The 22,193-nt window shown below is 60.7% G+C and overlaps 1 protein-coding gene and 1 long non-coding RNA gene across 7 annotated transcripts in view; one reads left to right on the plus strand and one right to left on the minus strand.

The window, feature by feature from the left end:
- GTF3C2 (general transcription factor IIIC subunit 2) overlaps positions 1–22,193 on the minus strand; it is a 41,888-nt gene that overhangs the window by 1,255 nt on the left and 18,440 nt on the right. For 4 of the 6 annotated variants that reach the window (XR_007774141.1, XR_007774140.1, XR_007774142.1 and 1 more), the window contains exons 8-17: positions 21,834–21,945; positions 21,426–21,543; positions 12,290–12,321; positions 11,746–11,875; positions 4,571–4,715; positions 4,215–4,376; positions 4,006–4,093; positions 3,600–3,728; positions 2,549–2,674; positions 454–556 (exon numbers count right to left, since the gene is read on the minus strand). Coding sequence is in view for 3 of the 6 variants with exons in the window: in XM_050951666.1 (XP_050807623.1) it covers positions 454–556; positions 2,549–2,674; positions 3,600–3,728; positions 4,006–4,093; positions 4,215–4,376; positions 4,571–4,715; positions 11,746–11,875; positions 12,290–12,321; positions 21,426–21,543; positions 21,834–21,945 (1,145 nt within the window). In the remaining 3 variants the exon portion in view is untranslated. The other 2 variants (XM_050951667.1, XM_050951668.1) reach the window with 2 other exon arrangements.
- Positions 10,296–11,585, plus strand: LOC127050140 (uncharacterized). The gene is made up of 3 exons (XR_007774143.1): positions 10,296–10,389; positions 10,941–10,990; positions 11,444–11,585. It is a non-coding gene; the product is annotated as an uncharacterized LOC127050140 (long non-coding RNA).

Genomic DNA, 22,193 nt, shown 5'->3' on the forward strand with positions numbered 1-22,193 from the left:
TGAACAGGATAGGGGGTCACAGCTCATCCTTCCGACTGTGAGGGGCTGCTCGGCCCCCGCCCTATGGGATAGACAGGCCTGCTGCACGGCCACCTCCCGCGGGCTGCCCCTGCTGCATGTCCTGGGGCCCCCTGGGCTGCCCTTGGCCCTGCCCCAGCTGGGGGGGTCGGGGGGGGCTCAACAGCCCAGAGGCCGGTGGCTTCAGGTCTCCTGCCCCATCCCAGCCCTGCCCCACATACTCTGCATCTCCACCTCGCACTGTGCAGTGGGTGGCAAGGGGCTCCGGCTGCAGCCTGGGGGGATCCTACCTGGGCTGAGCCAGGTCCCACCCCCAAGTCCCCTGGGGTCCAGCCCTGCCCCCCAGCACCCCGCCCCCCCCGCAAGGCTCTAAAAGAGAGTGCAGGGAGATCCTGCTGGGACGGGGACAGTGGGGGGAGCAGCGGCCGGGCTCACCTTGTGGATGGACTCCAGCTGCATGCGGTCCAGGCTCAGCTCGGCCTTCACCTCCTGCTCGTGCATCCTGCGCATGGGCTGCCGGCTGAAGAAGTTTCGGAAGCTGCGCTGGGGGGGGGCAGGGTACAGAGTGAGCAGGGCGCTGGGGCCGTGCCCCCGGAAGGGCAAACTGGGGCCAAGGTGGGTGTCTGACCCTGGGCCCCAGCTAGCCATGAACACAGGGGCCCGAACGCTCACAGCTCGGAGCACTGTGGGGCGCCCAGCCAGCCTGCACAGCCCAGCAGGGCTGCGGGCGAGGGGCAGGCCCACGGGCCATGCGGCCTTGTGGGTAGGGCTCTGCACTGGCTCTCAGCACACATACGGGAGGGGGAGGGGAGAAGAGAGCCCCACACACACAGGAGGAGGAGGGGAGCAGAGAGTAACCCCCCTCACACACACACACACACACACAGGAGGAGGAGGGGAGCAGAAAGCCCCCCCTCCCCCACACACACACAGGAGGGGGAGGGGAGCAAAAAGCCCCCTCCACACACAGAGGAGGGGGAGGGGAGCAAAAAGCCCCCCCCACACACAGAGGAGGGGGAGGGGAGCAGAAAGCCCCCACACACACAGGAGGAGGAGAATGGGAGCAGAAAGCCCCCCCCCCACACACACGCACAGAGGAGGAGGGGAGCAGAAAGCCGCCCCCCCACACAAACACGCACAGAGGAGGAGGGGAGCAGAAAGCCCCCCCCCCACACACAGGAGGAGGAGAATGGGAGCAGAAAGCCGCCCCCCCACACACACACGCAGAGGAAGAGGGGAGCAGAAAGCCCCCCCCCCACACGCAGAGGAGGAGGGGAGCAGAAAGCCGCACCCCCCCACACACACACAGAGGAGAATGGGAGCAGAAAGCCCCCCCCACACACACACACGCACAAAGGAGGAGGGGAGCAGAAAGCCCCCCCCCACACGCACAGAGGAGGAGGGGAGCAGAAAGCCCCCCACACACACACACGCACAGAGGAGGAGGGGAGCAGAAAGCCGCCCCCTACACACGCACAGAGGAGGAGGGGAGCAGAAAGCCCCCCCACACACACACAGAGGAGGAGGGGAGCAGAAAGCCGCCCCCCCACACACACACACGCACAGAGGAGGAGGGGAGCAGAAAGCCGCCCCCTACACACGCACAGAGGAGGAGGGGAGCAGAAAGCCCCCCCACACACACACAGAGGAGGAGGGGAGCAGAAAGCCGCCCCCTACACACACACACACAGAGGAGGGGAGCAGAAAGCCCCCCCACACACACACACACACAGAGGAGGAGAGCAGAAAGCCCCCCCACACACACACACACAGAGGAGGAGGGGAGCAGAAAGCCCCCCGTCACACACACACACAGGAGGAAGGGAGCAGAAAGCCGCCCCCCACACACACACAGAGATGGAGGGGAGCAGAAAGCCCCCCCCCCCACATGCATAGAGGAGGAGGGGAGCAGAAAGCCCCCACACATACACGCACAGAGGAGGAGGGGAGCAGAAAGCCCCCACACACACACGCACAGAGGAGGAGGGGAGCAGAAAGCCCCCCCTCACACACAGAGGAGGAGGGGAGCAGAAAGCCCCCCCTCACACACAGAGGAGGAGGGGAGCAGAAAGCCCCCCCACACACACAGGAGGAGGGGAGCAGAAAGCCCCCCCACATGCATAGAGGAGGAGGGGAGCAGAAAGTCCCCACACACACACGCACAGAGGAGGGGAGCAGAAACCCCCCCCACACACACACACAGGAGGAGGGGAGCAGAAAGCCGCCCCCCCCCCCCCACACACACACGCACAGAGGAGGAGGGGAGCAGAAAGTCGCCCCCCACACACGCACAGAGGTGGAGGGAAGCAGAAAGCCCCCACACACACGCACAGAGGAGGAGGGGAGCAGAAAGCCACCCCCCCCACACACACACGCAGAGGAGGAGGGGAGCAGAAAGCCGCCCCCCACACACACACACGCAGAGGAGGAGGGGAGCAGAAAGCCGCCCCCCCCCCCCCCACACACACACACACACACAGGCGGGCAGAGACAAAGGGGCTCCCTGGGTTGTCCCAGCCGGGGCCTGTACCAGGTCTGTATCCTGGAAGCGGAGGCAATGCTCCTTCGTCATCTCGCCGTACATCCTGCTCTTCGGCCTCGGCTCCTCCTCGCCTCCCACAGAGCCGCAGGGCACCAGATCCGCTTTGTAGATGGGCTGGAGAGGAGACACTTCCTGAGGGCAGGGCCACACCGCTCCCACCCCCAGGACTTGGCTGGGGCCGCTGTTCCCCAGGGGAGCAGGGCCTGGGGTGACAACGGGGCCTCACCATGGCTCCTGTCTGAAGTCAAACCAAGGGCCAAGGACGGTGCTGCCAGCTGGGGCGCTGGAAGGTAGTGAGTGAAAACGGGTCTGTCAGACACTGGGCACGGTAACAAGGGGCTAGGCTGCTCCCCCCAGCGCTGTGGGGCTGGCGAAGGAAGAGCTGTGGGGAACCAGGGCAGCTGTAGGAATGGGGGAGGCTACGGCACCATCCTTGCTGCCCCCCAGGCCCTCGTCCCGACCCTGAGAGGTTCCTGACCAGGGCAGCCAGAGAGGGGCCGAGAAGACACTGCCGCCCAGCCCCACACCACGGCAGCTCTGGCCAAGGGACGGTCTTACCAGGGGCTTCCCCTTCCCAACCTCGCCAGGGGCCAGCAGACGGTGGTTGGGGCCAGCCGACTGTTCCTTAATCAGAGGTCGTTACAGGCGGGGCCATGGACACCACAGGGCGAGGCCTCAGGTCAGGGCTGGATGGGGGCCAGGTCATGTTAACACATCTGTCCCCTTTATTCCCTCAGCTGCCACAGCCCTGCCCCCAGCCCTGCTGCTATGCCCACAGGGCCCCTCGCTCCCAGGGACACAGTCCGGTACTTGCCTTGTGCCCCATAGCCCCTCACGCACCACTGCCCCCAGCCCCATGGTCCTCCCAGCAGCTCACCCCCCCACCCCACTCGTCCCAGCCCCATGGGCCACCCAACTCTATGGTCCCCCCACTCGGTTCAGCCCCTGAGCCCCACGGCCCCTGCCCCCGTCGCATGCTATTCACTCCAGAGCTGTGTTCTCAGCCCACTGGGCTGCTCCCCCAAGGAGAGAGACTTACAAATCTGCGCTCCGAAGGCCGTTTGATGTTGAGCGGGTTCATGGCCAGGTCTGGCAGCACCGCCGCCAGCAGCTCCCCAGTGATGTCCCCGGCCGCCACAGTGTTCAGCCAGTCGGAGCTGGAGATGCTCTGCCCAGGGAGAGGGGAGCAAAGGTGTCAGCACAGGCCCTGCTCCGAGACAGAGGTGCCCCGGCAGGCCTCAGCCACCAAGTCAGAGAGATGCCCACGTGGCAGGGCTGGGCTGGCCCCGGCTCCACCCCGCCGCAGGCTCCGACCAAGTGGGAGCCAGGGGCCCTGCTCCAGGCAGCACAGCGTGTCCCCGGGAGCCAAACCCAGCAGAGCACAGGAGCCCGCAGCCGGCCCCAAGCAGCCCAGGACCCTGAGCCCTCCCCCCACCAGCTCTTACCCACACAGTCCCCTTGCGCGGGGCCACAAAATAGGCCTTGAAACCCAGGTAGCCGGCATCAATATAGTGGATTCCGCACAGTCCATACCTGCAAGAAAGTGCGAGTGAGAGCCCGGTGCTGGCAGGCTGCCCTCTCCCGGCAGGCTCAGCCCAGGGGAGAAGCCAGGTGCCCAGCCACGCCGTGGCACAGCACAGGGAGGGTCACTCACGAGGCATAGCAGTTGTCCTGGGCCACAGTGACGCCATTGTAGGGCAGCAGCCAGGTGATCTCGGTGGTCAGGAAACGCTTGATGCTGTTGATGGGCTCGTAGAGCCGCCGCAGGTCCCAGAACTTGATCTTCCGGTCGTTCCCCGCCGTAACCAGGAAGTTGCTGAGAGCCAGAAGAGGAGCAGCGCTCAGAACCCCACACCTCCCATCCCCCATGGGAGCCAGCACTTCCGGGCCAGCTCAAACGCCTGGCCCACCGTTCCTCTACAGGTAACCGGGCAAGCAACGCGCTTCCCCCGCCCCTCCTAGCCAGGCTGGGCCTCTCCCTGACAGGCACTACCTGCCCCCACCACTCACCTGTTGACTTTGCACCACTCGATGCTCCTGACAGCATGGTCGTGGGCAAGGAAGCACCTGAAGGGGTAGAGCTTGAGGGAGCCATCGGCCTGGCGCACACGCTGCAGCAGGGACTTGGTGGGCAGGTTCCAGATGGCCACGGTGCCTAGGGGAACACACCAAGATGCCCGTGAGCCCAGCACTGGCAGCCCAGAGCTGGGGAGCCCCCACCCTGCCAAGGGGGGCACCATCGGGGCTAGGGGGGCTGTGGGAATTGTCTGATTTCTATGAGCAATCTTTATGACTCTGTACAGATCTGCTTGGCACTGCTACTGTGATGCTGACAGAACAGGTGCCAACTCATGCCAAGGCCCCGAGCTCTCACCTGCGCTAGTGCTGCTAACACAGGGGGTAAATTTATACCAAGGTGTTCTGATTTTGAGATACCTGCAGGATGCTCCTCTCCCATCTGACATCTGTGCCCTACGGGACAAGGTGGTAGTACAGATTTGCATTGCAAACACTTAATGGTGCAAGCCATCCACCCCAAGAAAGCAGCATTAATCCATGGAAAATCCTGGCTTCCTACAGAAGGCACTATCCTGTCCACCAAGGCGGTCCACTGAGCACTGTGAACTCTCCAAGAACAAAGCCTTTGTTAACTGCCTCCTCCAGCCCCACGAAGGAGACACATGAGACCTCCTGGCCTCACCTTGAGCTCTGGGGGAAGGGGATAAAAATCCCTGGCAAGAAGAAACTGTGTCTCCATGCTGCTTGGACCTTGCGAGGGAAGGATGTCTAAGCACAAGTGAGGGTTCCTCTGCTGCTCAGCCTGGGCTTGCCCTACAGGATGTAGAGAGCGTGCTTCTTACAGCAGCTTCTACCACCTTTTGAGACCCAAGACTAACTGGTTGGTGTGTGTGTTTGCCTGCTTTAACTCTGTAAATAACCCTTATTGCTGCTTCATAGCCACCCGGAATCTTCAGTTAATGACAGGGTTGGCTACAAGCATCGTTGGTGTGGGACCGAAGACTGGGGTGAGGGACTGGTGCTTTGGGGCTGGGAATAACCTGAATATTGGAGTAAGGGGCCAGCAGGCCCACAAGACAGAGCAGAGAGCCCCAAGCACTGGCTGTACCTCCGTGCTGAAGCTGGGATTGTGCCTGAGGAGTTCGCACTGATAATGGGTGGGTGAAATTAAGCATAGAACCCCGAGCCAGCATGGGGCGTGTGCCCTGTAGCCAGCCCAGACAGTCACCCAGTGGCAGGGCGGAGAGACCGATTTTCTCCTCAAGCCCTGGCCCATAGAATCTCAGGGTTGGGAGGGACCTCAGGAGGTATCTAGTCCAACCCCCTGCTCAAAGCAGGACCAATCCCCAACTAAATCATCCCAGCCAGGGCTTTGTCAAGCCAGGCCTGAAAAACCTCTAAGGAAGGAGATTCCACCACCTCCCTAGGGAACCCATTCCAGTGCTTCACCACCCTCCTAGTGAAATAGTGTTTCCTAATATCCAACCTAGACCTCCCCCACTGCAACTTGAGACCATTGCTCCTTGTTCTGTCATCAGGTACCACTGAGAACAGCTGAGCTCCATCAGCTGGGGGATTTGAGACTCAGCTGCCAGGAGCCACCCACTGGCACGGCTGGCCCTGCAGTGCCCAAAGGAACCCCGCTGAGCGCAGAGTGACACTCAGCTGTGGCAACTGAGCATGGCTGGGTGCAGAGAAGACAGACAAGACCTGTCTGGTGGCTGTGTTGAGCTCTGGCTCTCAGACAGCACACACACCTCAGACAACAAACAAGGAGACTGACAGAGAGAGCCAAGACAGCAAGCTCTGGCCTGGCACTGACCAGGCTGCATTATGGCTCCACTTTAGCCTCTCAGTGCTAGGGGCTGGCAGGTGGCTGATCCATGGTTCCTGTCTGGCCAGGCGGCTGGTGCCACTGCAGATCCGCCCCGGGAGCGTTGCAGCTGGATGGGACACAGGACAAGCCTCCTGCAGGGGCCTGGCTGGGTTGGCTTGCTGCAGGAGCCGCATAGATTATCTAGTTCTTGTCTATTATCTTTGAAAACTCATGGCGATCGGGGCAGGTCCCGGATGACTGGAAAAAGGCTAATGTAGTGCCCATCTTTAAAAAAGAGAAGGAGAACTACAGGCCAGTCAGCCTCACCTCAGTCCCTGGAAAAATCATGGAGCAGGTCCTCACGGAATCAATTCTGAAGCACTTAGAGGAGAGGAAAGTGATCAGGAACAGTCAGCATGGATTCACCAAGGGCAAGTCATGCCTGACTAACCTAATTGCCTTCTATGAGGAGATAACTGGGTCTGTGGACGAGGGGAAAGCAGTGGATGTGTTATTCCTTGACTTTAGCAAAACTTTTGATATGGTCTCCCCCAGTATTCTTGCCGGCAAGTTAAAGAAGTATGGGCTGGATGATTGGACTATAAGGTGGCTAGAAAGCTGGCTAGATCGTCAGGCTCAACGGGTAGTGATCAATGGCTCCATGTCTAGTTGGTAGCTGGTGTCGGAATGCCCCAAGGGGGTTGGACTAGATGACCTCCTGAGGTCCCATCCAACCCTGATATTCTATGATTCTAAGGGTCGGTCCTGGGGCCGGTTTTGTTCAATATCTTCATTAATGATCTGGAGGATGGCGTGGACTGCACCCTCAGCAAGTTTGCAGATGGCACTAAACAGGGAGGAGTGGTAGATACGCTGGAGGGTAGTGCAGGATACAGAGGGACCTAGACAAATTAGAGGATTGGGCCAAAAGAAACCTGATGAGGTTCAACAAAGACAAGTGCAGAGTCCTGCACTTAGGACAGAGGAATCTCATGCACTGCTGCAGACTAGGAACCGAGTGGCTAGGCAGCAGTTCTGCAGAAAAGCGCTTAGGGGTTACAGTGGACGAGAAGCTGGATATGAGTCAACAGTGTGCCCGTGTTGCCAAGAAGGCTAACAGCATTTTGGGCTGTATAAGTAGGGGCATTGCCAGCAGAGTGAGGGACGTGATCATTCCCCTCTATTCGACACTGGCGAGGTCTCATCTGCAGTACTGTGTCCAGTTTTGGGCCCCACACTACAAGAAGGATGTGGAAAAATTGGAAAGAGTCCAGCGGAGGGCAACAAAAATTATTAGGGGGCTGGAGCACATGACTTATGAGTAGAGGCTGAGGGAACTGGGATTATTTAGTCTGCAGAAGAGAAGAATGAGGGGGGATTTGATAGCTGCTTTCAACTACCTGAAAGGGGGTTCCAAAGAGGATGGATCTAGACTGTTCTCAGTGGCAGCAGATGACAGAACAAGGAGCAATGGTCTCAAGTTGCAGTGGGGGAGGTTTAGGTTGGATATTAGGAAAAACTATTTCACTAGCAGGGTGGTGAATCACTGCAATGGGTTCCCTAGGGAGGGGGTGGAATCTCCTTCCTTAGAGGTTTTTAAGGTCAGGCTTGACAAAGCCCAGGCACAGGGAGGGAGGGATAGCTCAGTGGTTTGAACATTGGCCTGCTAAACCCAGAGTTGTGAGTTCAGTCCTTGAGGGGGCCATTTAGGGATCTGGGGCAAAAATCTGTCTGAGGATTGGTTCTGCTTTGAGCAGGGGGTTGGACTCGATACCTCCTGAGGTCCCTTCCAACCCTGATAGTCTATGATTAGTTCATGGAGGACAGGTCCATCAATGGCTATTAGCCAAGATGGTCAGGATGCAACCCCAGGCTCTGGGTGTCGCCTAAGCCTCTGATTGCCAAATGCTGGGACTGATGAGATGGGATGGATCCTGGGCTAATTGCCCCATTCTGTCCATTCCCTCTGAAGCACCTGGCACTGGCCACTGTCGAAAAACAGGCTACTGGGCTACATGGACTATTGGGTCTGACCCTGTATGGCCATTCTTATGTTCTCATAACCCACAGCCCCCCACTATCCCAGCCCTCCCTCTGCCGAGGCCCCTCAATCCCAACCTGCAGCCTCTGCCACTACTCAGAATTGGGCTCTGACAGGCAGGGGCAGAACAGACCGAGGTTGCTGCATTGCTGGGGCCGGGACAGCTCATGGGCTGGGCAAGGGCGAGAGAGCAACAGCCCAGCACTGTGTATCTGGGCTGGGCGGGCACCTGTGGCTCCTGAGCAGGTAGTTGAAGGTAGGCATTTCCAGGGCCCCTGTGCCCACCCCGTCCAATCACCACCCAGGCCCTCCAGTGCCTGCCCCACCCAATCGCCCTCCTGTAAGGTCTGCAGCCATATTAGAAGAGCAGCAGCCACGAGCTAAGCAGGAAGTCACATCCCATCTAATGACATTGAAAATGTAATATCAGGCTGTTGAGGAGGAGATCCTGGTCTAATAGCACCCACTATCACCAGATAAAGAAACAGCTCTTAAGATGGTGAAAGAAAAACGTAGTTTGCTAGCATTCTCTCTGGCAAGAAATCACTTCTCAATAGCTGTGGTTGTGAAATCCTCACTTCTTTATGTTCTGTCATTATGGGCCCCACTTCCCGATTGTTTGTCTGATGTATGATCTCTGTCTGGTTCTTGGATTGTTTCTGTCAGTTACATAACTAATTTTGCTAGGTGTAAATTAATTAAGGTGGTGCGGTATAATTGGCTAGAAAATTGTTTTTACAATATATTAGGATTGGTTAGTAAAATGATTGGTTAAGGTAGAGCTAAGCAGAACTCAAGTTTCACTATACAAATTAGGATCCAAAAGGCAGTTCTTTGGGAAGCAACTCCAGGATACAGCCCCATCAGGGCTGCCAGAACTCAACCCTCTGCCAATGACACCATGTAGAAAGTGGAATTCCCCAGATGACCAGATCCTGACTGGCCCCCAAGAAAAGTTCATCTGTCTTACTGGGAGTGGTGAGCATTGTATGTGTAGCGTGTGCGTTCTTGTTTGGGTGATTGTTAATAAACAGAGGATAAGGATATTACTGTGTAAGGCTCTTTCACTGGAAAAGACCCTGTAAACTCGCAGGGTTGCATCTGAGCCCCGGGAACAGGCTGGGGCGGGTGCCTAGAGAGTAACGTGACCCCTGAGCCCGGGGGGAGGGCGGGTGCCTAGAGCATAAGGTGACCCCGAGCCTGGGAACGGGGTGGGGGCGGGTGTCTAGAGCGTACGGTGACCCCTGAGCCCTGGGAACGGGGTCGGGGCGGGTGCCTAGAGCGTAAGGTGACCCCGAGCCTGGGAACGGGGTCGGGGCGGGTGCCTAGAGCGTAAGGTGACCCCGAGCCTGGGAACGGGGTCGGGGCGGGTGCCTAGAGCGTAAGGTGACCCCGAGCCTGGGAACGGGGTCGGGGCGGGTGCCTAGAGCGTAAGGTGACCCCGAGCCTGGGAACGGGGTCGGGGCGGGTGCCTAGAGCGTACGGTGACCCCTGAGCCCCGGGAACGGGGCGAGGGGGGGGGGTCTGGGGCGGCGGTGCCTAGAGTGTAAGGTGACACCTGACCCGGGGAACGGGGTGGGGCGGGTGCCTAGAGCGTAAGGTGACACCTGAGTCCCGGGAACGGGGGCAGGGCGGGTGCCTAGAGCATACGGTGACCCCTGAGCCCTGGGAACGGGGTCGAGGGGGGTGCCTAGAGCGTAAGGTGACATCTGAGTCCCGGGAACGGGGTCGGGGTGGGTGCCTGGAGCATAAGGTGACCCCTAACCCTGGGAACGGGGGGAGGGCGGGTGCCTAGAGCGTAAGGTGACCCCTGACCTCAGGAACGGGGGGAGGGCGGGTGCCTAGAGCATAAGGTGACCCCTGACCTCAGGAACGGGGGGAGGGCGGGTGCCTAGAGCGTAAGGTGACCCCTGACCCCAGGAACGGGGGGAGGGCGGGTGCCTAGAGCGTAAGGTGACCCCTGACCTCAGGAACAGGGGGAGGGCGGGTGCCTAGAGCGTAAGGTGACCCCTGAGCCCGGGGAATAGGGGGAGAGCAGGTGCCTAGAGCGTAAGGTGACCCCTGACCCTGGGAACGGGGGGAGGGCGGGTGCCTAGAGCGTAAGGTGACACCTGACCCCGGGGAATAGGGGGAGAGCAGGTGCCTAGAGCGTAAGGTGACCCCTGACCCCAGGAACGGGAGGAGGGCGGGTGCCTAGAGTTTAAGGTGACCCCTGACCCCAGGAATGGGGGGAGGGCGGGTGCCTAGAGCGTAAGGTGACCCCTGACCCCAGGAACGGGGGGAGGGCGGGTGCCTAAAGCGTAAGGTGATCCCTGACCCGGGAACAGGGGGAGGGCAGGTGCCTAGAGCGTAAGGTGACACCTGAGCCCGGGGAATAGGGGGAGAGCAGGTGCCTAGAGTGTAAGGTGACCCCTGACCCGGGAACGGGGGGAGGGCGGGTGCCTAGAGCGTAAGGTGACCCCTGACCCTGGGAACGGGAGGAGGGCGGGTGCCTAGAGCGTAAGGTGACCCCTGACCCCAGGAACGGGGGGAGGGCGGGTGCCTAGAGCGTAAGGTGACCCCTGACCTCAGGAACAGGGGGAGGGCGGGTGCCTAGAGCGTAAGGTGACCCCTGACCTCAGGAACGGGGGGAGGGCGGGTGCCTAGAGTGTAAGGTGACACCTGAGCCCGGGGAATAGGGGGAGAGCAGGTGCCTAGAGCGTAAGGTGACCCCTGACCCCAGGAACGGGAGGAGGGCAGGTGCCTAGAGTGTAAGGTGACCCCTGACCCTGGGAACGGGAGGAGGACGGGTGCCTAGAGCGTAAGGTGACACCTGAGCCCGGGGAATAGGGGGAGGGCGGGTGCCTAGAGCGTAAGGTGACCCCTGACCCTGGGAACGGGAGGAGGACGGGTGCCTAGAGCGTAAGGTGACACCTGAGCCCGGGGAATAGGGGGAGGGCGGGTGCCTAGAGCGTAAGGTGACCCCAGACCCTGGGAACGGGGGGAGGGTGGGTGCCTAGAGCGTAAGGTGACCCCTGACCCCAGGAACGGGGGGAGGGCGGGTGCCTAGAGCGTAAGGTGACCCCTGACCCCAGGAACGGGGGGAGGGCGGGTGCCTAGAGCGTAAGGTGACCCCTGACCCCAGGAACGGGGGGAGGTGGGCGCCGTTAGAGTATTTTGTGCAGGTAATACTCCACCCTGCAGCCACGCCCTGTCCCCTTCCCACCCTGTCACCTCCCTGCCCATCCTCCTGCCCTGCCAGGCATCCCACCCAGCCTCTTTGGCACCCTGTCCCTGCCCGTCCTAGTGCCAAACAGGAGGCCGACTCACCATCGTAGAAGCCGGCTGCCAGGTGCTGGTGGGGCTTGGAAGGCACCCAGGAGACGCTGAAGCACTGGCCACACTCAGAAGAGTTCCCTGCCTGGATGGAGCCAACCTGCAGGGTGGCGATGCACTGCACCTGCGGGTGCCAAGGACATGGCCTGGATTAACAGGGTCCTGGTGCTAGCCAGCCCATCCAGGCCCCCTCATCAGCCCCCACACCCATGGTGCCAGCCCCATGGGACCAGGCATCATGCAACACCATGAGCTGCACAACCACCAGGGCTAGTGCTCTGTAGGACCCAACTCCAATCTCCCTGCTAGACTGGGCCCCCACAGGGGGAAATGCCCTGTGCTGCTCCCACTCCACCTCCCAGCCCCACACTGCCCAGGGGCCAGGAGCCCTGCTGGAGCTCAGCACTAGTGTCCCCTAGCGACGAAGATTCCCCCTGCAGTCCTAGGCCACAGGGGCAGAGAGTGTGGTGGGGGTGAAGGGCTGCCAGGAACGGGGGCACGGGCTGGGCCAAGTGCGCCTGCACCAGCAGACACTCACCTTGCAGATGGTGTGCTTTGGGAAGGGCCCACCTAGGAGGAAGGAGAGAGCAGGACAGTCAGAAAGGGCAGGAGCTGTGCCAAGGACCAGCTGAGCTGGGTGAGGCTGCCCCACAGCCCAGGTGAAAGGTGCTAGTCCCTAAGGGTCCACACACTGTCCTGGGCCTGGCAGCTTGTGGCCTGGGATGTGAGGGCTGGAGGAAGCACTGTGCAGTGAGATGGATAGAGCCCGATCTGATCACTGAGCAAAGACGGAAAGGGGAGTTGATCGTGGGCATGGGGTCCTAGCCCCTATCTGCCGAGAAAATCCCAGCTCCAAGAGGCTTTTCAATGCAGCTGAGAACAGCTCAAGAACCCACAGCAGGACGCTGATGCCAGATGAGGGAGGGTGTTGAAACGTCAGGACAAGCTCTTAAGGGCAGGGGTGGATTCTCCACCCACTGAAGGCATCACATTGAGCATGGCTGCCCTGAATGCTGGGGAAAAAGTGGGTGAGGTCCCCCGGCCCGTGTTATCCAGCAGGTCACACTACATAGTCCCTTTGGCCATAGAGTCTATGAATCTAGCAGCTCTGCCTTCACCATTAGTCGCTGGGCAGCCCCATCAGACAGGTACGTGGCCTATCAGGCCAGTTACTCCAGGGCTGCACAGAACCTTTCGCTGAGCTGGGCACAGTGCCTGGCCAGCTGGCTGCAGGCAAGCCAGCCAGAGCACTCGCAGGGCCTGCCCGCCCCTTTGGCAGGTTTATCCATGCCCTTGGCTGGGCTCAAAGGCAGGGCAGCGGGACCCCCACCACTGGTGCAGCTGCCTATGCAGGGCACACAGGCTGGCATGGACCCTGCTCCTGAGACAGGGCTGGCTGGCGCAGTGGTGACCCCTAACTGAAGCCCCACCCTTGTGTCAGGAGCCTCTGCCTCCCCAGCCAGCTCAGAGGCAGCAGCTGGTAAGGATAGCAGGGCTCCCAGGGCTTCCCCTCCGTGGGACTCCTGGTGGCCCTGGGCTCATCCTGCCAGCCAGCACAAGGGCACCGTGGGCACTTTGCTTTGAAGGACCCCAGACTTTCTGGGACTAGTGGCGGCGGGGGTGTCCTGGATCTCCAGGATCTGTGCCATACCCAGCTTTTAACTGTTCCTCAGAGGAACCCCTTCCGCGTGCCAGATCAGAAGGGGTGTATGTGTGTGTGTGTCCCACTCTTCCTTGGGGACAGGCCACACAGCCTCCAACCCTCCGAGACAGCTTCTGGGCTCCAGCCCTCCCTGTTTTAACCTAGGAGCTCAGCCCAGCTGAGCCAGATGCCTGGTCAGAGACTTTCCACTCTTCAGGGACTCATGCACCCAACAAGTACCTGCAGCGGCAGCAGGCACCCAGAGCAGGTCTATCAGCCCCCTGGCACAGAGTGGGGAAGTCCTTCGGTTGGCCAAGGAACCAAAGGTAAAGACACAGAATCATCGGACTGGATGGGACCTCGAGAGGTCACCTACTCCAGTCTCCTGCACTCAAGGCAGGACTAGACCATCCCTGACGGGTTTGTAAAACCTGCTCTTAAAAATCCCCAAGGATGGAGATTCCACAACCTCCCTAGGCAATTTATTCCAGTGCTTAACCACCCGGACAGCTAGGACATTTTCCCTAATGTCCAACCTAAACCTGCCCTGCTGCAATTTAACATGGTCCAGCCTGGCCAGTCCCAGGGCTCCCTGGAGCCAGGCTGCTGCAGGACTGCCTTGGTTTACTGTGTCTGTCCCTTTTCCTAGATTCCGAGGCCTGAAAAGCCCTTGTGGGCAGCTAATCTGACCACGTTTCCCACCAGCCAGAGATCTGCCACACAAGGATTCCTAGAGCAGAGCTTATTAAAAAAACAGCCGATCTGGACTGAAACATTGGCAGCGATGGAGCATTCATCAGGATCCTTGGTCACTTGTTCCAATGGTTAATGACTCTCCCTGCTAAACATTTACACCTTATTGCCAGTCTGAATGCGGCTGGCTTCAGCTTTCTGTCTCTGCTAGCCTGAGTAGCCCATTATTAAATCTTTGTTCCCCATGTAGGGGCATAGTCTGCAATCAAGTCACCCCTTAACCTTGTCTTTATTAAACTAAAGAGTCTCCAGAAGCTCAATCACTATAAGGCAGGCTTTCTAAACCTTCAGTCCTTCGCATGCCTCTTCTCTGGCTCCTCTCCAATTTATCAGCATCCTTCCTGAACTGTGGGCACCAGACCTGGATGCAGCAGCAGTTGCACCAGTGCCAAACAGAGGTACAATAACCTCTCTGCTCCTACTCAAGACTCTCCTGTTTATGCTCCCAGGATGGCATTAGCCCTTCTGGCCAGTGTTACACTGGAAGCTCATGACCAGCTGATTGTTCACCATGACACCCAGGGTAGAGTCCCTCAGCCTGTAACTGGGGCCCGCATCCTTTATTCCAAGTGGTACATTTACATTTAGCCGTACTGAAACGTACAGTGCTTGCTTGTGCCCAGCGTCCCAAGGGATTCAGACCACTGTGTCACTGACTTGTCCTCTTCGTTATTCACCACACCCCCAAATCTTTGGGTCATCTGAAATCTTTGTCAGTGTTGGTTTTGTTTTCTTCCAAGTCATTGATAAAACTGTTAAATAGTGTAGAGTCAAGACCCCATCCCTGTGGGACCCCACTGGAAACAAACTCACTTGATAATGAGAACCCCCTGTGATAGGGTCAGGGCAGATGGCTACAAGAGAGTAGTCGAAAGTAGATACATTAGCTCCAGGTTAAGCAGGTCCCTTTTTCCTGGGTAAGATAACAGCAACTACTCCAGAACACTCAGGAACTTTATAGAGCTAATCAAGGAAAGCAGGCTAATTAGGACACCTGTAGCCAATTGGGAAGTCACTAGAATGAATGAAGGCTAATCAGGACACCTGGTATAAAAAGGCTCTCACTCCAGTTAATGAGGTGTGTGTAAGCAGCTGGGAGCGAGAGGCCGTGCTGCTGGAGGACTGAGGAGTACAAGCGTTATCAGACACCAGGAGGAAGGTCCTGTGGTGAGGACAAAGAAGGTGTTGGGAGGAGGCCACGGGGAAGTAGCCCAGAGAATTGTAGCTGTTGTGTAGCTGTTCCAGAAGGCACTCTAGACAGCTGCAGTCCTGATCCAACACAGGAAGATCTCTAAGGTTAAGAAAGTCCACCAATAAGGGCAGGACTCACCAAGGTAGAGGAGGAACTTTATCACACCCCATCTTCAATTACCTTTTGAGACCTACCACTTAGCCAGTTTTTAATCCATTTACTGTGAGACAGGTTCATTTTACATCATTCTCGTTTTTTTAATAAAAAATGTCATGCCAAGCCAAATGCCTTAGAGAACCCTAAGTGTATCAGGTCAATGCTATTACCATTATCAGCCAAGCATGTAAGCGCTTAGTAACATCTATAGATTAAGTTAGTTGGACAGAATCTATTTCCCATAAACCCAGATGATCGCCATGAATCACATCACCGTCCATTCATTCTTGAGTAAGTTGTGTCTGTCAGTCCCGGGCCAGCCTCCTGCAGACTTCACACAGTCCGCCCCCAGAACTTCCCCTGGATCGGATCAGTCCTTGGGCCTCATACTGCCTGTATGGATCCTCCATTGCCGTGGGCTGGCTCTAGCCAGTCCTTAATGCCCAACTATGTGACACAAACGCCTAGTCTCCGGCTCTGCCCCAGAGCAGCTTTTCACCCTTTCTGCCCCCACAGAGTAGCAGTCCCTAGGCCAGGGAGTCACTGCCATGCGCACCATTCACAAATTCCCAACTCTGTGGGTGAGGCAGAGATGGCAGCTTCACCCTTGGGCCTGGGCACAGGACACTCAGCTACCGATAGGGCAAACTGGGGCCGGGGTGGGAGTCTGATAATATGGGACCAGGCCTATGGCTTTCCCTTGTGCAGCTCGTCCTGCCAATAGCTGCCCAGTGACTTGAACTGAGGTGCCACCCCCCAAACAAACCCACCGGGACCCCTCCTGCCATCACAGCCTGTCCACTGGGCCAAGCCACACAGTGCCAACCTGCCCACCAGACACAACATTCCCACACCCCAACTCTGGCAGTGGGCTAGGTGCCCTGTGTCTCACTCCCAAGCCATCCGACAGTCTGCCATGCACCCCTCCCCAGTCTGTCCGGTACAGCAGGAAACCCCTGGCATGGGTAATGAAGCCACCCCACAGTACAGGGCTTCTCAAACCACTCCAGTGTTCCAGACACAGGCAGCAGCCCACCCCAAGGAGGCAGGGGGAGCAGATCCCCGAGAGATCAGCAGGTCAAGCAGCCCCTCCCTGCAGCATGTGCCTTCCATTCCTCCTGCTCAGACCTGCCAGGCAGGGCAGGCAGTGGACAGGCACTTCAATTACTGCACAGAGCAGTCATGCATCTTCTCGGGTGCTTCAATTACAGATGGCCAGTTAGGCGGGGGGGAGGTGAGGAGTACCCATGGAGACACTGTGAGGGGGAGTGGCCTCTCTGCCCACAGCCCCTGAAATGGGGGGTGCATGGAGCAGAGGGAGGACAGTTCACGTTGACCTGGGGATCTCCAGCACCAGCAGGCCCTAGGCCATGGCAGCTGGGCTGGGATAGCTCCCCCACGCTGAGCCCAGAGCTGTCTGCACTGTGCTCCGGCAGCACCAAGCCAGCTGGCAGGGCAGGAGGGGAGCCCCCACCTCACAAAGGGGGCACTGTGCCAGCAGGGATTCGCCTGCCAGCCCCGGGGTATCAAACCAGGAGGCAAAGGGTGAACCCGCTGTAGCTGGATGCCTGGGGGTACAGCGGGGATGCTCCAAACTACAGGGGCTTTGCCAGAGGAGCAGGGCCCAGTCCCCACCCTGCTGCAGAGCCTGGTGTCTGGAGCGGTTTCAGGGTGTGGGGCTGCAGATGCTGATTAGTGCCCTGGCACAGGCCTGCCCCACGGAGGAGCGAGTGGGCTGGGATTCACATTGTTACAGAGCCAGCGCAGGAGACACAGGCCAAGGCTGAGCGAGCACAGCACCGGCCATCCATCACACCCAGCCCCCAGGGACGAGCCTCCTTACTGACAGACTCAGCTGAGAGCACAGAGGCCCCTCCCAGCCCAAGGAGGAGGGGGAGGAGCCCCCCAGCTCTCCCATCCCCTAAGGCAGGCCCCCATTCCCCAACTCAGCTCACGCTTCGACTCCCCGGGCAGCAGCCTGCCCCCAACCCCCTGAGGGCAGCTCCGAGTGGGGCACCCCACAGCCGGAGCATGCGGCAGAGCTGCACCTCCCAGCCTGCAGATGGTAGCACCCTCTGGTGGCCACGAGGAATAGCTGCACCTCACCAGCACCATTCCAGGTGCCTGGCCTGCCTGCTCTCCCACCCAGCCAGGTGGGGACCTAAGTGGGAAGCTCCCCATCAGCCTGTTCACCTTGGCAGCTCCCTCGGCAGGCAGGCTCAGAGCCCTCGCCCTGCCCGTGTGGGGTGGGCACTGCCTTATCTGCTGCAGGGCTCCCAGGCATGTTCTAAGCTCGTCGCTGGCTCTCACTGTCTGGCAGGGAGGCCTCGGCCAGGCTGCAGCATGTCCAGCGGGCGCTATGGAGGCGCAATGCGTCAAATGAGGGGCCTGGTGCTAACATGACATGGGCATCAGCCAGACACCTGCCATGGGCAGAGCCTCCCGGGGCACACCCCCTACCACCTGGCCTGGCCCAGCTCCCCTCTGTGCAGCACCCAGCCTGACCCTTTGAACAAGTGAGCGTGGCCAGGCTGGTGGAGAGTCTGCCAGGCCAGGCGGGGAGGAGATATGCCCCACAGGCAGCCAAGGGGCACAACCAGGCTGGGCTAGCTCATGGAGAAATGGCAAACAGCCCTAGAGCTGCTGATGGCTGGCTCCCGCCTGTCAGCGGACAGAGGCCAGACACCCGTTCTTGTCTTGCGTCCCCTCGCCAGCACTCAACCTGCTGCCCAGGGCATGCTTGGCTGGCCTGAGAGAGGTGGACAGGTCCAAGGGAATGCGCTGAAGTGGGCTGAGTCCTTGCTGGAGGGAGGCACCCAACGAGCAGCACTAGGAACGGCCTCTCCCCTCAACCCTTCCCTGGCCGTGCGCCACAAGGACCAGGTCTCCCTTGGGCCCTTCCCAAAGCCACCTGCAGCTGCTAGGTTAGCTGGTCTGATGCCAGGGCTCCAGCACCACCTCCCTGTCTGCCCTTTCCCACATTCCAGCCCCCACGATCATCGAGATGGTCCCAGGCCTGGAGAACAGCTGACTCCAGCGCCCCCGACACAGGCTGAGGCCATCTAGCCCCAGGGCCATCTCCATGGGCGAGGGTCAGGTCAGTTCCCAGCCTGGGGTGGATTCCACGCTGAGCTCTCACACAGCAGCACCCAACAGCACCGCCGCCGCCCACCTCCGGCCGGCTCCGAGCCCGGCCCCGGCCCGGCAGCGCCGCCGCCGCCGCCCACCTCCGGCCGGCTCCGAGCCCGGCCCCGGCCCCGGCCCGGCAGCGCCGCCGCCGCCCACCTCCGGCCGGCTCCGAGCCCGGCCCCGGCCCCGGCCCGGCAGCGCCGCCGCCGCCCACCTCCGGCCGGCTCCGAGCCCGGCCCCGGCCCGGCAGCGCCGCCGCCCACCTCCGGCCGGCTCCCAGCCCGGCCCCGGCCCGGCAGCGCCGCCGCCCACCTCCGGCCGGCTCCCAGCCCGGCCCCGGCCCGGCAGCGCCGCCGCCCACCTCCGGCCGGCTCCCAGCCCGGCCCCGGCCCGGCAGCGCCGCCGCCCACCTCCGGCCGGCTCCCAGCCCGGCCCCGGCCCGGCAGCGCCGCCGCCCACCTCCGGCCGGCTCCCAGCCCGGCCCCGGCCCGGCAGCGCCGCCGCCCACCTCCGGCCGGCTCCCAGCCCGGCCCCGGCCCGGCAGCGCCGCCGCCCACCTCCGGCCGGCTCCCAGCCCGGCCCCGACCCGGCAGCGCCGCCGCCCACCTCCGGCCGGCTCCCAGCCCGGCCCCGGCCCGGCAGCGCCGCCGCCCACCTCCGGCCGGCTCCGAGCCCAGCCCCGTCCCGGCAGCGCCGCCGCCGCCCACCTCCGGCCGGCTCCGAGCCCGGCCCCGTCCCGGCAGATGAAGACCCTGCCTCTGTCACCCCTCTCGGGTGGGCTACAGCAGCGCAATGGACCTGGCCATGGAGCTGCCAACTCCTTCAGAATGCTGCAGGTCTCCTCAGCACCATAGCTACCGCCGATCTTTCAGCCCCATCTCTGCTCTCTACGCCGGCTTCCCAGGCTTTTCAAATCAAGTCCCAGGGCTCAGCCCTTCTCCTGAAAGCACTGCATGGCCTGGGCTCCAGGAAGCTGGACTGCCTGACGCTCTGGACAAAGACCGCAGATGACAGCTTTGCTCCTCTGGCCCAACAGAGCTCTCAGCAATTTAAGGACAGCTGCTCTGTGCCGGAGATAGGCCATTTACCGGGATGGGCCCAGACTGGAGTGAACTTGCCCAGAAGCAGCCTCCCACTTCCACTCCAAGGGCGGAGTGCGTGGCTTGAACTTCTCTTCTCTGATACACACTCCATATGTCCCGGAGTCCCTGGGCAATGCTCTGGAACTGCTCCCCACAAAGTCAATCAGGACTTTGAGGAGCCTCCTCTCCCTTGGAGCAGACTTGTTCTGGGCAAGAAGCTCACATGACTTCACCTCCTGGGTCTCTCCTTGGAGCATTCAGCATCCTCTGCCCCTCCGTGCGCTTCTCACAGTGAGTCCGCCCCAGCGGGGTCCTGGGGAAGCCACAGGGTCCTGCACCCCCACTTTGCAGTCAGACGTGACTCTCAGCCAGCCAGTAACACAGAGGTTTATTCGATGACAGGAACAGGGTCTAAAACAGAGCTTGTAGGTACAGCGAACCAGACCCCTCGGCCCGGTCCATTCTGGGAGGCAGTGAGCCAGACCCCTATGTCTGCACTTCCCTCCTCGTCCCCAGCCAGCTCCAGACTAACAACCCCCTCCAGCCTCTCCTCTCTGCTCAGCCCCTTTCCCAGGCCAGGAGGTCACCTGATTCCTTTGTCTCCAACACCTTCAGCTGGCACCTTTGCAGAGGAGGGGCCCAGGCCATCAGTTGCTAGGAGACAGAGTGCCAGGCATTTAGGTGCACTGGCCCTCTGCTCTGCAGCAACCATACACCCTTATCCCAACACCTAGATACTTAAGAACTGAATAGGGGACACTGAGGCACCAGAACAGTATTCAGAGAAAACATTAAGAACATTCCCAGTTCGCCACACCATAGCAGGAACGTCAAGACCCCAACTGTTACCAAACCCAAATGCTGCATGCATACAAACAAACCTGAGGCTGCCTGGGTAGTCACGCTGCTCAATGCACAGCTGGCAGGCGAGGAACTCCAATACCAGTGCAGAGTGCAGTACGAGAAACTCGCCAGAACAGCCGGGCCCCACCAGGGATCAGTCTGCCGGCAGGGCACAGTACGAGAGCCTCCCCAGAGCAGCCGGGCCCCACCAGGGATCAGTCTGCAGACAAGGCCCGGTGCGAGAACCTCGGCAGGACAGCCGGGCCCCACCAGGAATCAGTCTGCCGGCAGGGCCTGATGCGAGAGCCTCCCTAGAGCAGCCGGGCCCCACCAGGAATCAGTCTACAGGCAGGGCGCGGTGCGAGAGCCTCCCTAGAGCAGCCGGGCCCCACAAGGGGTCAGTCTGCCAGCAGGGCCCATAGCGAGAACCTCACCAGAACAGCCAGGCCCCACCAGGCATCAGTCTGCCGGCAGGGCCCAGTACTAGAACCTCGGCAGGACAGCCAGGCCCCACCAGGCATCAGTCTGCCGGCAGGGCCCGGTACTAGAACCTCGGCAGGACAGCCAGGCCCCACCAGGGATCAGTCTGCCAGCAGGGCACCGTGCAGTGTGGTGCGAGAACCGTCCTGGGCCCCACCAGGGCTAGGAAGCTCCTGTGTCAGGCCACATAGCTGAGCGTCGGCTGACATAGGGAGCCGCATGGCTGCTTTGGGGTGCCCTGAGGCTAACACTAGGCCCAGGATCCATGAGTGGGGCCCTGGGCGTTGCATTTCTCAGGGGTTTTCCAGAGCCCCATGCACTGCCCCGCCAGGGTTTCTGTACTGTCACCCCCAACCCAACCCAACCCCACCCCACCCCGCGGCACGGCTCTTCCTACCTTTTACCTGGGCTCTCTTGTGGGTGATCAGGCCCTCGGGGTGCGGGAGGCTGTACACGAGCACTTTGCCATCAGAAAAGGCTGCTGCCAGGAGGCCCAGCCGGCTCATCTGAGGGGGCTGGAGGAACAGACGCGCAGGCTGAAGGAGCTAGGCTCAGGCTCCTGGGGAGACTTACCCAAGGCACCCCACCCCCTGCCGGGCCATGCTGGGAGGCTGCAGTGCAATGGTTCCATTCTGTGACCAGGGGCAGGTGCAATCCGTGGGCATGGCTCTGTGCTGGGCTGCAGCCACCCTACAGACTGCTTGGAGGGGGCAGGATCCATATCTGTGGGGCCCACTGCAGGGGCCGTCCCCAGAGCCTTTGTGCAGGCAGACCCAGCCTCCTCCCTGCTCCGCCACACTCCTACCTTCCTGCAGGTGGTGGGCGGCTCCCAGGCTCCGCTGGGGCAGAACTTCATGTCCCAAATGCAGCCGTGGTCAGTGGCGATGGCGTAGGCCAGTCGGGATTTGGTGGCAGAGCTGCAGGCAGAGGCAAGTTGGGGGGGCCTGGCTGGTGGGTGTCAGGAGCCCCCCTCCACCCGCACAGGGGCACAGCTGCGGCACAGCCCCAGGGCACATGGAGCAGACAGGGAGAGCCCAGCACAGCTCTGCAGCCACTGGCTCTGCCACCCAGGGCCAATCCTCCAGCCGCGACCAAGAAGGTGAATCATGCCCTCCCCTGCAGAGCAGCTCCTGGGCAGCTGGGCCATGGTTTCCCAGAGTGCTCA

Source organism: Gopherus flavomarginatus, chromosome 4 (assembly GCF_025201925.1).
Source record: "Gopherus flavomarginatus isolate rGopFla2 chromosome 4, rGopFla2.mat.asm, whole genome shotgun sequence".
NCBI classification, from domain to species: domain Eukaryota; kingdom Metazoa; phylum Chordata; order Testudines; family Testudinidae; genus Gopherus; species Gopherus flavomarginatus.